Here is a 14,611-nt window from a genome sequence, read left to right as displayed (position 1 = left end):
TCCCTATTTTAGAATCTAACAATGTTACAGTTTTGGAATATATAGATTGGGGTCTGGTGAAATAGACTTGGATACAACTAACAATTCTAGAATAAGGCATAGAAATCAAAGATAATTCTTAAAAGAATGAGAGGATTCTGTACTTTTCATGGTCTTTTTGATTGGTTATGATTGCAGTGCTTTTTGCATTGGCACCATTTTGTTTGATTAGATTTAATCTTCAGTTGGATGATGGAATTATTTTAGTACATTTCTCTTTGTTGAACTGTTCTCTTTAAACTACAAAAAATATTGCCAACATTTCCTTGGGAAATTGTACACATCTGTTCAACTTCACTTGATAATGCTGTAATGATGAATCTGAAATTAAGATTATTAAAAAAAGGCAAAAGTTATTCTTGATGCAAGTGGGAATACTTATGTCCTAATTTGTTCTTTTTTAGATAAGGTAACTCTTAGAGCATTGCTGTTGCCCATGATTACCTTATCATTTCTAAATTTCACCAAATATCCAGATATATAACTGATTTTCTCACATTCATCTGAATATATGGCAACGCCTTCATAGCCATAGAATGGGCAGACAGACTAAACAATGGAACAAGACAGGACCTTTTAAATAAGGAACCAAATGAGCTATGTAACCTGAAACCTGAATAGTAGCTATTACAATTCCTTGAAGGTTTTTTGGCTTCAGTGACACACAGAATTCTACCTGGGGAATGCCCTTTGGTGATAAAGGGAGGTAGGTATGAAGAGAGTAGTTTTCTGGGGTTGAGGCAGATGTTGGTGCTCTCTCCTGCGGTATCAGAGTGTTCCTCCCCAAGAAAGGAATGAAGTAATTTCTACCCAGTCTGTGTTTGGCATCTTTCTTTTTTATGAAAGGCATATAGTTTTTGGTTTAGAAATCTGAATCGACAGAAAAAAATCCTACATATGGAAAGAACCCAATATTTTTTCCCTAGTAAACTGTCAAGTGCTTTGTAAGTTGCCTTTGGATATTGGGTAGTATTTTCTGTGGGCTCCACGTATTCATCTCTTTTTAAAACCTGCCTGATAATTAACCAAGCCTTGAAGTGTGCTGATGGTAATTTTAGTTCAATTTCCTGATTAGTTATAGATAAGCCAAAGCAGACAAGAGAAAAGCAAATGAAGTTCATTGGCTAAGATATCAAATCACATTCTCTGGGGGAACTGAATAGGTTTTTATTTTCAGAAAATAGAGTGGTGCTTCAATGTAATCAGAGTTTATTATGTGAATTCTGGGAAAACAAAGTGTTGAAGATAAAAATACTTAGGAGAAACACTCTTCACTGGAGAAATTTCTGAAAATGATTTCCAGAGTTCTAAACTGAAAGTAGTAAGACAGGTGATGGCTATGTTTGTTACCTTGATTGTAGTGATTGTTTTACGAGTGTATGCATATGTCCAAATTCATCAAATTGTATACATTAAATATATGCAGTTTTTTGTATGTCAGTTATACCTCTGTAAAGTTGTTAAAAATAATAAGACAGGTCAAATTTTATGAGATCAAATATTTTTATAATCAGAATTATAAATATTTGTACTTGAAAGTTGATTATTTTGACTGATTCAGTACAGTGGGATTTCAGAAGGAATATGCCATTACCTAAATGTGTATATATGCCTGCCATGCCACTTTCTTAAGCTCCATTTCCAGTGACTTATTCCCTCACACAACAAACACTGCCACCTCCCTCTCCTTCCTCTCTCTTCCTTTCTCTCTCTGTTTTTCTTGGTGTTTCTTATCTGTTTCTATTTTTTGCTTGCTTTCTTTCTTTCTTTCTTTCTTTCTTTCTTTCTTTCTTCCCTTCCTTCTTATGTTCAATTAGCCAATATATAACACATCATTAGTTTTTGATGTACTGTTCAAAGATTCATTAGTTGTTTCATTTTTTAAATTAATTAATTTATTTGAGAGAGAGAGAGAGAGTGCACATGAGCTGGGGGAGGGGCAGAGAGAGAGGGAGAGAATCTCAAGCAGACTCCCTGCTGAGCATGGAGCCTGATGTGGGACTTGTTCTCAGGACCTTGAGATCATGACTTGAGCCGGAATCAAGAGTCGGATGGATGCTCAACCAGCTGAGCCACCCATGTTCCACTCTGTTTCTATTTTGATCTTTATCTCTACTATATTTATTTGTACCTTGCCTTATTTCCACTTGTTCCTTTAAGGATTAAAAATAGTTTACAAGTTTCCAAAATATGAAAGGTGAAAATAAATAGTTGAAGGAAACAGAGAGAGAAAATAAGAGCAGGAAATTAATAAAGATATGAATAAGATTAACACTCAGAAATGTATACTGTTCAGTCGATAGGGTGCAGACTCAAAGTAATAAGAAAACATTTAAGTTCCAATTTTCAGAATGTTCAAGGGATAAAATCAAATAAGTTGCTTAGGAGATGCATAGCCTTTTTTGATTCTGAGTCCAGAATGAAATTTCTGAATTCACAAGGATGACTTCTTCGGTAATGTCTCTATAGCTTATTTTTATAATTATAATGTTATGTAATTACAACTTATGAGTAACAAATTTCATAGAGCTTTAAAAATAATGATGAACTCAATTTACTGAATATAATACTGTCTCAGCCCACATCAGTGCAGTCTGAGCAGCATCTTAATCCAGGGATAAATTTAGAGTATCTACTGTTGCAAGTTTTTAATATTTAGTATTTTCACTAAGAATTGGACAACCAAAGGGCTCCTGGGTGGCTCATTCAGTTAGGTGTCTGCCTTCGGCTCAGGTCATGATCTCAGGGCCCTGGGATCCAGCCCCAAGTTGGGCTCCCCTGCTCAGCTGAGAGCCTGCTTCCCCCCTCCCTCTGCCTTTCCCCTCAAATAAATAAATAAAGTCTTTTTTTTTTTAAGTCTTAAAAAAAATAAAAGCACTTAGTAATTCAGAAGTGAGATGTAGCTGGAAGGAGTTGTGGGTTTTGTTTTATTTGTTTAAAAAAATTTTTAAAAAGATTTTATTTATTTATTTATTTATTTATTTATTTATTTATTTAACAGAGAGAGAGAGCACAAGCAGGGGGAGTGTCAGGCAGAGCAGAGGGAGAAGCAGGCTCCCTGCTATGAGCCTGATGTGGGACTCGATCTCAGGACCCTGGGATCCTGACTTGAGCCGAAGGCAGACGCTTAACCGACTGAGCCACACAGGCACCCTTGTTTTGTTTTAAAATGATCACTATTAGAACATGCTTCAGTGATAATTGAAAAGATTGAGTTCAGTGGGAGAGGCTCATGATCAGGAAAAAGAAGGGGACTCACAAAGCAATGAAGTCCTTGAGAAGGAGAAAGGATGTGCGTTGCAGAGGTTGGGGACAGGGGAGATTGAAGGATAGGCCTTTGTAACTTTACTGTGACAGGAGAGATTGGAGGTAGGTCCAGCGAGATTTTGTAGATTTGTTGTTGGGATGATAAAGGAGCTCTGGTGGTGTCTAAATTGGAAAAAAAGTTATGATATTGGTGTCTTGGAGAATAAGAAAGCAAGCTTATGAAAGGATAAGGCAATTTTGAGTACCCATTGAAGTTTCAAATCCTGAATTTTGAAGTGAAACCAAGTCATCCCAAGACAATTTTCTCTGGCAGTGATTTGTTTACTAGCATCTGAGCAACTAAAGTCAGGAATGGGACTTTGAAACAGCTAATTGCCAGTAAAATATTTTTTGTGAGACTGATTATAATAATGCACTACCAAATCTAAGCTGTTAAGAAGAGAAATAATGATTAGAGAAAATTGATACATGGTGAAAAATTAATGGGGTCAATGGGTCACGAGTCTTAATAAGGTTGAAGAAGTGTCATAGTGGGAGTTGTAGAACAACAGTTGAACTAGAAGAACAAAAGGTGGTGGTCAAAGAATGAATGAGATGTTGATGTCAGGGTTCAGAGATTCTGATAAAGACAAGGTAATCAGACAAGGTGTGACCTTGGGGAGTGGATTGTGAAGATGCGAGAAGACCAATGGAGACAGGGCTTTCAAGGAAATGAGGTGTCATAGCTGTGGATATTAAAAGAGCCTGTTTGATGTTACTATAATAAATGAGAAAAAGAAGCACATTCAGATACATTATTGTGAAATTTTAGAGCACTAAGGATCCAGAGCATATCCTCTACGATTAGAAAGGAAGAAAAGCTACACAAGAAAGCATTTTAACTTATCAGCAAAATCCTTAGATATTAGAGGACAATGGAAAATTTTCCCCAAGTTCTGAAGGAAATGATTTTCAAATTAGATTTTTGTGCCTTGCTAAACTGGTAGCTAGCAATGAATGCTGAGTAAGCATGTACTCTCTGTCACAAGTAGGGCTAAGCAATTGCAAATAGCAAATTTATGTAGCCTCAGGTAGGCCTTTGGAAAATGGGAAAGATAGCTAATACAATGAACTTTTCAATATCCTGAAAGATTTTAACATACTGGAAAGAGTGATTGGATTGATTAAGGTCAAGCGTAAAAGTCATTTGCTTGTCTGTTTTGATTATTTTGCTTTCAGATATAATGAAAAAATTATAGTTATGTATGTGAATAAGGCTTGGGCCTTGAAAAAGGCTTTCTTTTTGCACCTGCCCAAAAGAAAGCATCTATGATCTTGAACTGTGTTAACTAAAATATATTTAGAACAAGGAAAGTAAGGGTCTTGCTCTGTTTCATCTGAGTAGGCTATACCTTTGTTCATTTTTCATTCAGCAGACATAGTAGATATAAAGACAGTCATGGCTCCTGTGGAGTTCCTGGACTAATGAGAGAGACAAGCAGAGAACTGATAATAGAATGCTTGGTAAGGTTACAGAAATACACTTTAGGTGCAATTGGAACCCAAAGGAATAAGGTTCCGTGAGATTTTATTTGTATCTTGAGGAATGAATGGGAGATTATTAGGTGGAAGGCATTTCAGAAAGAGGAGAAGGTTATTAAAGCATGGGGTTTTAGAGATCAGTAAATTTTCTTCTGTGCCTGGAAATTCATGTAGTAGGGGCTCTGAGAGTTTTTTTTTTTTTTTTTTAATTTTTACTTATTATTATTATTTTTTTAAGTAGTCTCCATGCCCAGTGTGGAGCCCAACACAGGGCTTGAATTCACAACCCTGAGATCAAGACCTGTGCTGAGATCAAGAGTCAGATGCTTAACTGACTGAGCCACCCAGGTGCCCCTGTCAATAAATGAAGCCAAAAATTTAGAGACAAATGTATTGATCAAATCTAATGTATAAAGTGATTCATGAATATAATATGACTGTTAATATTTATCTTAGAATTTCTTAGCGATATTACCAAGGGAATATTATATAAATCCAGATTGGAAAAAGCTTCTTGAAAAGTAAACTTAAAGAAATCATCCATAGTTTCTACTAATATTGAAGAAGTTGTATATCTGGAATATTATACTAATATCTACTGAAATTATTTATATTACTTCCTCCAACTTTTTGGTTTAGAAAGCATTCATCTGCTTATCTATCTCACATTTTAAAATTTCCAAATAGCATAAATTATTTTTATGCATTTATAATATGAATACAAACATTATTTATATTGATGAACTTCAGATGTTCTGACATGAATAGAGACTGACATGATACATTTTTGTGCCCTGTTTAGTTAAATATATTATTTTCTCATTTGTAGTAGAGTGGAATGGCAATTGACTGGGCTCCAATTATCCAAATTTATTTCATTTGGAGGCTGAAATGGTTATTTCCACCAAGCTGCTATTACAAGATGCAAAGGAAAAGAGATAAAAAAAAATTGAATGTTCATTTTGGCAGCTATTTTAATTACGAATATTGTAAGGGTGTATTTTAAAATACAACTTTCTTCTTCCATGTTATATTATAAATAGAGATTTTTATTTCTCCTTTCCATGAAATGTATACTCTGGAAAGTCTCCAGGGCAATATTAACCATCTTGGAGTACTAATACTGAGAAAATGGTTAATAATAAAAATAATGCCTTATAAATTTTTGACTCACTCACATCTAATTTGCTTGGTCTAAATTTAAAATACAAAGGTAAATTGCATTTGTATAGGTCTCTTCCATATAGTATTATATTTGATCTTTATACTAACCTTGTGAATTTTCCCATTTGTGTATATAAAAAAATAGAAGATTTTATCATTTATTTGTACTGAAGTTACAGATTAAAAATTTACTAGATTTTAAGTTTTGATCAGAGGCTAAGACTAGAGAAACAGAGGATTTTCTTCCTAACATGATGCCTTTAATTACTACACATACCAGCACCATCTGTGACCTGGACTGTGATTATAATGTCCTAACTGTCAGTCTGTTCTGGCCCCTTTCTGATTCATTTTCTACTTGGCAGCTCTAATAATAAAAACAAAGAAACATATAATCACAAATTATATCATGCCACTCTCCAGCTTGAAATCCTTTGTGTTTATAGTAATATCCAAACTCTTTACCAATCTTTATAGTCCTCCCTGTGTGTTCTGGCCCCGGCCTAACATTCAGCCTCATCTAAGAACACTCACTTCCTCACTCTGGCCTTCTTTCAGTTTCTGGTGCCTGTCTGACATTTTCAGCCTTGAGGTCTGTGAGCTTTCCAGTCTCTCTACCTGAACTGTTCTTCTCATCATTAAAGTCCAAACCTTATGACAAAATGATGAGGAATATGTGATCTAGATGCAAATTGATAGTTGAAATCCCAGCTCTCCTTACAATTTGTCCGAATGGCTTTGGAAAAATTAACAATGCCTGTATTTTCATCTACAAAATGGGGATAAAACTGTACAATTATATTATGTAAGAATAAATGAGATAATCCCCAAAAAGCATGTCACAATTTCCTGGTACACTCTATGTGCCAGGTAAATTTTAGCTGCTAGTATTATTTTCGTCACTATTACTATTAGTACTACTACCGATGTCAGTTTCTGTGTGGCTTTCTGTGACCCATAGTATCTCAAGAAAGAGTACCCATTTGCCTTTATTATAGCACCCTTTTCACCTGCATTCTAGTTCTTTTATAACTTGTAACTATTTAATTGTTGTTTACTTATTTATGTTCTGCCTTTACCACTCGGATGAACACTGGGACCAGAAGGTGTTGTTCCCCGTTGTCTCCCAGCTCTTACACTTCATAGTTTTTGAATGGATGAATAGATGGAGTGTTACCTTGAATGTCCTTAGACTGTCAACCAAAGATATTCTTGCCTTGTGGCCCTTCCATAAAGGGAGCTACATTTCATTTCCCACATTTGTCCCTTTGCTTTGAACCTACTGTACATGACTTTTCTCTGTTACTTTATAGAGCAGAAGTCTTTGTTTGCCCACTATGGAGAATGAGATGGGTCTCTCAGAGAGTTCATAGGCCTCTGTTCAGATAATTTAAATCCTGATGAAAGGAGAAGGGAAATGTTTAGACTTGCCCATGTTTCATTTTGTCAGATTAGGGATTTTGTTGTCTGCCAGGGTGGGGAAAGGAGTTCCAGTTGTAGGCAGCAGAGACAAGACACTTCATCTCTCTGGGGAAGAGTTCTAGGTACTGCTTCCTTTCTTGGCACAACATCCTTAATATAACACCTATGCCCACTGTAAGCTGTGATTGTGGACTAAGCCCAGCACTTTCAAGGAGGCATTAGGGTGGGTGCTAATTGGATTTGTCCGGCACAATCAACAGTCAGCGCCTGGCCAGCCGAATTTGGGATTACTGTTGGTGTTCTCCTAAGAATCCTGTCCATGTTTTCCCCAGTGATACATTCTCATAAATTTTCGCACTAACTTTGGTGGACAGACTTGCCTGGTCATACCTGAATATGCCTTGTTTCCAGATTTTCTTGCCAGTATCTACGTGGGCAATTTAACAGAAACAGTATGATAATCTTGTTACAGCGCAGCATAAAAACTGCTCACTCAGCTTCAGCCATACTAGCTTCCTCAGTGTCCCTGAAAGCACATTCCTGCCTCAGGGCCTTGATACTCAGTTCCCTGGCTTGCAATGCTCTTCCCATAGATATCCATGGTTTGCTCCTTCGCTTCATTCAAGGAATCTTGAGGTGTATATTTTTTTACATGTTGGGCACACATTTTTTTACATCTATAATTCTTTTAGATGTGTCACAATAATACCAGTTGTTTATGTAAATCTCTTTTCAGATATGTAAATTGTGACACATTTATATTGGAAAATTATAGTTGAATAGAATAACTTTCTTTCTGTAGTTTTATTTCATTTTGTATACAAGAAATTTTATTCTTTAGGTGTATTTAGACTACATCCCACGTTTTTCTACCTGCTTATGGAAACCTATTCAAAATCCTTCTAGAGCCAGAATAAATGAGATTTCCTTTGAAATATTAGCACTATAATGTTTATGTAAAAAATTTATGGCTTTATCTAAAATGGCAAATTCTATGCCAAGGAAAATACATTTTCTTAAAGCCACTTTTTTTTTCATATCTGCTCTTTGGAAGTTACTGGATTAATTAGGTTCTATGTGGCTCAAATGGGGTTTATGATGGAATCCCTGCCCTGAAGCCCTGAGGCAGGAATGTGCTTTCAGGGATACTAAGGAAGCTAGTATGGCTGAAGCTGAGTGAGCAGTTTTTATGCTGCGCTGTAACAAGATTATCATACCAGTTTCTGTTAAATTGCCCATGTAGATACTGGCAAGAAAATCTGGAAATATGGCATATTCAGGTATGACCAGGCAAGTCTGTCCACCAAAGTTAGTGTGAAAATTTATCAGAATTTATCACTGGGGATACATACTCTTGAGGAAATAATGGTGACAATGATGATAGTAGGTAACATTTATTGAGTACTCACTATGTGGCAGGCAGCATTTTAAGAATTTTATTAAAATGAGCATTATTAAGGCACTGTGTCTTTCACTTTCAGAATCTCAGGATCTGGGAGTGGTAAAGGAACTTGCTCAGTATTAGGAACCTGGGAGGGAGCTCTTCTCTAATATTATTGACAGGTATTCCTACAGGATCTCCATGGAGATTTGCAAGAAAGGCAGAGCTCTGAGCTCCTGATGGAGGAGCTCATATAGCCCATAGGAGCTGAAGCTGAAAGATGAGGACCATGAGCAGTTGTGGGAGGTGTAGGAACCACTGGAGCAGGACGTAGAGGTGTTGCTGATGTCCAGACTTTCTGAGGAAGTTCACAAGATGATATGAGAAGCTCTCATGAAATAGTTGGCATCAGAAAAGCTGCTGAAGGAAGTGGTGGGTAGAATTGACAGGCTGCAGGTGGAGGTGACAGCCTTGAAGATAGCAGTCGTCACATCCACATCCAGCCTCTCCCAACCATGAGCCCCACTTGCAGCTGCTGAACCCTGCTAAGACTGGGCCCCACAAAGGCCAGAAACACTAGCAGCTCCCTCTGCCCAGTCGTGAGCCCCTCTACGGGACATACTATTGCCATGGATGAGGAGGACAAGGAGATGGATATGGCCCTTTTTGCTGAATTCTAAGCCTGGAGGGAATTGCATATCATGGACAAGCCCCCCTGTTCCTTCCTTGGAAGGGTGTACCCAGGGAATGTGGGCCCTTGCCTGGACTTTATAATGCGGGATTTCTTGGTGCTGTTGTAGGCCAGTCTGGAGGACAACAAATGCTCACCACCTAGCCCATGGCTTTGCAGATGCTGCTGCAGTATGAGTGGACACAGTTAAGTGTGGCAGTGCCAACGTATGTGTCCACACCTGCCAGTACCGCATCTGGCTCTGTCACTTTGAGAGCCACAACTATACCTCACCATCCTCTCTAGCTTGGATCACTGTAGTGTACAATTTTGTCACTTTCATCTACTACATCCGGCAAGACCTATTGCATAAGAATATGAAGCCAATGTTTTGGGAGATCACAAAGCTGCAAAAGGAGATGAAGCTGGCCCAGCTTAGCATCTTCTCCTTGGAGGCCTAGGGTATTACCTGGGCCTGGGGGTGGGGGTGGGGGGCTGTGGGCTGGGCAAATAGCTGCCCCAAAATGGACAGACACATAAAAAGACAAGGTCCTAGAGCCAGTCCTGAGCCAGAAGTCAAACATCTGCCTGGGAGGAACCAATAGCCAGGACCTGGAAGCAGCACTGAGCTGGCACCAAATACCTGTCCCAGGACAGATGGAGTGACAGACAGATTTGTACATGAGATGACCTGTCTTTCTTGCCTATTGAGTTCTACAGTTCCCAAGGAGATTTTCAAGAAAGCACCAAATGCCAAGGACCTCGGAGCCTTAAATGCTTCCATAGGTAGTGAGGTCGTTCCCTACCTCCTGAGGCAGCTAACTCTACGAATATCTGTAATTATTACACAATACTTATTGTGCCTTCTGCCCTTTGCAGCTCCCTTGCTGTTGTCTGACTCTTCTGCTATGGGATAGACCATCACATTTTACTTAAAAATAGGAATGTATCCCTTGTGGGGAAGTCCTGGCACTTCTGTGGCAACGTCACCTTCATGGAGTATCCCTGAATCAGTGATGGCAGAAACAGTGTTTACTCTTCCCCCATCACTCCATCTTTCCAGGTCTGCAGTGAACTCCTTGAGGGCAGAGGCTCTTGCTTTATTCATGGTTTTATCCCCAGTATCTTGCACTGAGTTATGGAAATGAGTGAAAGAGTGACTAAATACCAGTCTGGGATTAATAGGTTGGGTCCCAAGTTTAGCTTGGATAGGACCCGAGATTTACAGAATTCTAATACTGTATTTTGTCATCATCATTTTTTTTTTTTACCTCTTTACTCTTACCCCACCACAGTTTTGCTCTTTCTGTTCTTAGAGCATTAACCATCCAGTGACATTTGTAAAGAAAGGTAAAAGCTGTTATATCTGACCTTAGCCCTATTCTCTTTGATGGGGAGAAATGAGGAAATCATCTGATCAGCACTGTGGGTAGAAATTAGAATCCAGAATAAGACTAGAGTGAGGGGAGGGCTGGGGGACACTCCAGGGGAAATGATATGATAGCAGAGAACATCAGGGTGTTTGCCATACACTATGGGAGGCATACCCAGTATATTTTATTCCTTATGTAATTGAAAGAGAGATGACTAGGAGAATGAGAGGAGGTGTATTTTTGAATTCTGATGGAGGATGACAAATTGAAGTCCTAATAACCAATTTAAAGATGACATATATTTATAGAATTTGTCAAGGTACCATGGGGAATATAATAAATATTTCACATGTCCACATGTCATGCTACCTTAGCAAGAGCTTAGACATCTTAGGCAAGGAGACTGAGTTCATCTTTGTACTCCCAACTTTTCTTTCTTTATGAAATTGTACATAATAGATGCTCAATAACTTGTAAATTACATAGAATAGAGGAATTGGTTCTAAATCTCAAAAAGTCTATAATCTCTTGGAGAAACTGAATATAATCATCTGGAAAGTTAAATAAGAATAAGAAAAAGTACATACCCTGACCAAATGGAATTTATTCCAGGTATGCAATGCTGATTCAGTGCCTGAAAACCAATCAGTATAATCCACCTAACTCTTGTAATCCATTAACTTTAGTTAATGATAGTGTATCTGTGTGCATTCATTAATCATAATAAATGAGCCATAATAATGTAAGATAATAATAATTGGGGAAACTGGGTGAAGGGTATGTGGGAACTCTGTATAATCTTCTTAATTTTTCTGTAAATCTAAAACTGTTCTAAAATTAAAAGTTAATTTAAAAAATGCATGGTTATATGTGGTTAAGTGCATAGTAAACTGTAGACATACTAAGTCTCTATATAGATTCAAAGAGATACAGTATTGTAATGTGGTTAAGATTAATAGCTAATCTTTGGATTAATAGCTAGAGTTCTAATCCCTACTGTTACTATCTGGCTAGATGACCTTACAGATTATTTAAACTCTTCTGTAAAATGGGGATAACAATATTTCCCTCATAGGGGTATTGAGGTTTGAACCAGAGAGTGACTGCAGAGTGCTCAAGAGAGTGCCCAGTACATATTAGGCTGCTATGGATGGTAGAGAAATAAGGATTTCTTGGGGTAGGTAGGACTGAAGCCAGGTCTTGAAGAATAGGTAGGATTTAGACAGGGAAAAAAGATATATATCATGAATTCTAGCTCTGACATTTAATTTGCTTTATGACCCTTGATGAGTCTCTGAAATTCTCTGTGTGTAGTTTTCCTTTTTATTAAAAAGAGGTTGTTGCAATCACAGTGCTTGTTTCATAGTTGGTGCTCAAAAAATAACAGTTGCTCTTATCATAAATGTAGTTACTGTTACCGCAGTAACATAGTAACAATGTCATCATTGTTGTCATTAAATCAGGGTAGGGGATGGATAGGAATTGGGCTTTCTTGGAGCTGAGGTTTCAGCTAATGGAGGGAAACAAGATTTATATTTAGGGAAGAGTCTGATTACAAATATAAATAAAAGAACTATTAGAAAAATAGAAAACTTTGATCATGATTATAGGGATTTAAGCTGTCAACAATGTCTAGGATATGGGGGACTTTCTACAGAATAAATTTTATTTCATATCAGAATTCTGAAACAGATTAATGAATACCAGATTATACTTTTGCAATGGCTTTTTTCTTACCTTGTAAACAAAGCTAGCTTGCTTGCTTCCCCCCTTTTCTTTTTCTTTCTTCCTTCCTTCCTACCTTCCTTCCTTCCTTCCTTCCTGGGACTAAAATTTGGGTGTTTTTATTATATTGAAACCTATGATAAGAAACATAGGGAAAAGGACCATACTCTACAGGCTGCTACTGTGACGGTAAACCTTTGGAATTAAATTGGAAAATGTTAAGTGGTTGATGTAGAAAACTGCAATAAAGCAGTAGAAATCATATTTGTATTCCAAAAAAAGAAAAAACGTCTTTTTTGTTTGGGTATTTATGTCAGAGAGTTAGTGATAATTCACGTAGTTTCAGCTAGTAATTATGTGTTAATAAGCGTTTTTCCTTAATTATTTTTTCTCTCTTAGAACGGTATCGCATTCAGAGTGAACAGTTCGAAGATCTTTGGCTCATAACAAATGAACTTATTATCCGCCTTCAAGAATATTTTGAAAAACAGGGAATCAAAGATTTTGCCTGTTCTTTTTCTGGATCTATGCCCCTTCAAGAATATTTTGAGTTGATTGATCATCATTTTGAGGTGTGTACGATTGTAACTCATATTACCTGCAATTTTTCTATATATGAAAGAGAAAGAGATGCTACAGAGGAAAGAATTCTAGTGTACTTGGCTATTAAATCTAGTGCTTCAAGTAGTTATTTTATGTGGATGGTAGATTTTGTGTATCTGTTCCTGCCCTCTTGCCCAGTTTGTGGTCACTTGCAGACATGAACAGAGTGGCTGCCTGGAGCTAAGCATGTGGTCTGGCTTCAGAACAGAGCTGATTTAATTCTCCCACATGGGGACTTAACCTTTGACCCCAATAACCCAGTGTTAAAACTGTTCGAGCTTATCAGCAGCCATTTGGCTAACTAATTCTAGCAGGCCATAAATGAGGTGTGATTATAAAGTAAAGTGATTTTTCCTTTTCTTTTTTAACAAGCACACCAGAACTTCTGCATCTGAATGAGGGTTAGCCACATAAAATATTCTTCAGTATCTGGCACAATGGGCACTTAGTAAATGCTGAATGATTAAATGTCTAAACAAATAAGATGTGACAGTGATTGTGTTACCCAAATATTTTTGCATTTCTTCTGTGGAAGAACCTGTGTTAATTGTCCTGAGTATCATGATGGTATAAAATCTTCATTCTTTGAAGACTGATTTGATATTTGGAAATAGTCAGGAGTCATGTTTTATAAATGAACTGGACAAATGACAATCATTGTTTAAAAAATCTCATGTGTTAAAAAAAAAATTCACCAGATTCTACTTACTTATTTGCCCATAAGTAGATTCTGTAGGCAATTACAAAGGAGGGGGGGAGGAATTTCAAAAGGATTTTGAACATTATTCAAGGAAGCATTGGTTCTCTAGCATAACTGCTTTTTAAGGCATCAATAGGTTTTTGCATTTCAGTTTATAAACAATGATGTGTGAGTATGTACGTGACAGAGAGAGAGAATATGTCATGTCATGTGAACATTATACCTATTGTTTAATCCCTTGGACATTCTAAGAACATTGACTTTAACCTATAAAGACTTCTCCCTTTAGTAGAGTGTGAACATAAAGAGAAAATTTCAGTGCATACAATCACAAATAACATGTCATTATCAAATAAATTGAACTTACTTGGGTTATCTTTCATCTGTGCTGATAGTATTTTATAGGACAGTATGCTTTTGGCCAAATCATAGCACCAAAATTGACATTTGGGGAATATATTTAGGTATTTTAAGGATTGAGAACCTTTGCAATCCTCTAGGTTATATTTTAAAAAATTCATGCTTCACTGTGCAAAACTGGGATCTAGTGGTTTATGGAAGAGTCTCCAAAAAACTATATTAATTATGTATTTGTAATATTTAAAACACAAAATATTAGATTCTGATTGACTGTAAGTTTGACATACAGTTTGCCCTTATTTGCTGGCTGGTAAATCCCTGGAGTTTCCACATCAGGGGCATTTTCTTTTCTTTTTTTTTTTTTTAAAGATTTTATTTATTTATTT

The 14,611-nt window shown here is 36.9% G+C and overlaps 1 protein-coding gene and 1 pseudogene across 3 annotated transcripts in view; both read left to right on the top strand.

Annotated features, from left to right (window-relative positions):
- Positions 1 to 14,611, top strand: part of BBS9 (Bardet-Biedl syndrome 9) — a 448,772-nt gene that overhangs the window by 211,341 nt on the left and 222,820 nt on the right. For all 3 annotated transcript variants that reach the window (XM_032401801.1, XM_032401802.1, XM_032401803.1), the window contains one exon: positions 12,962 to 13,134. In XM_032401801.1, the coding sequence (XP_032257692.1) occupies positions 12,962 to 13,134 (173 nt within the window). The remainder of the gene's footprint in view (positions 1 to 12,961; positions 13,135 to 14,611) is intronic.
- LOC116630496 lies at positions 6,828 to 9,925 on the top strand (annotated as a pseudogene).

The sequence above is a fragment of the Phoca vitulina genome, unplaced genomic scaffold (genome assembly GCF_004348235.1).
Source record: "Phoca vitulina isolate PV1807 unplaced genomic scaffold, GSC_HSeal_1.0 scaffold4, whole genome shotgun sequence".
Lineage (NCBI taxonomy): Eukaryota > Metazoa > Chordata > Mammalia > Carnivora > Phocidae > Phoca > Phoca vitulina.
Note: the sequence above shows the minus strand (reverse complement) of the source record. Positions and strands in the feature narration are given on the sequence as shown.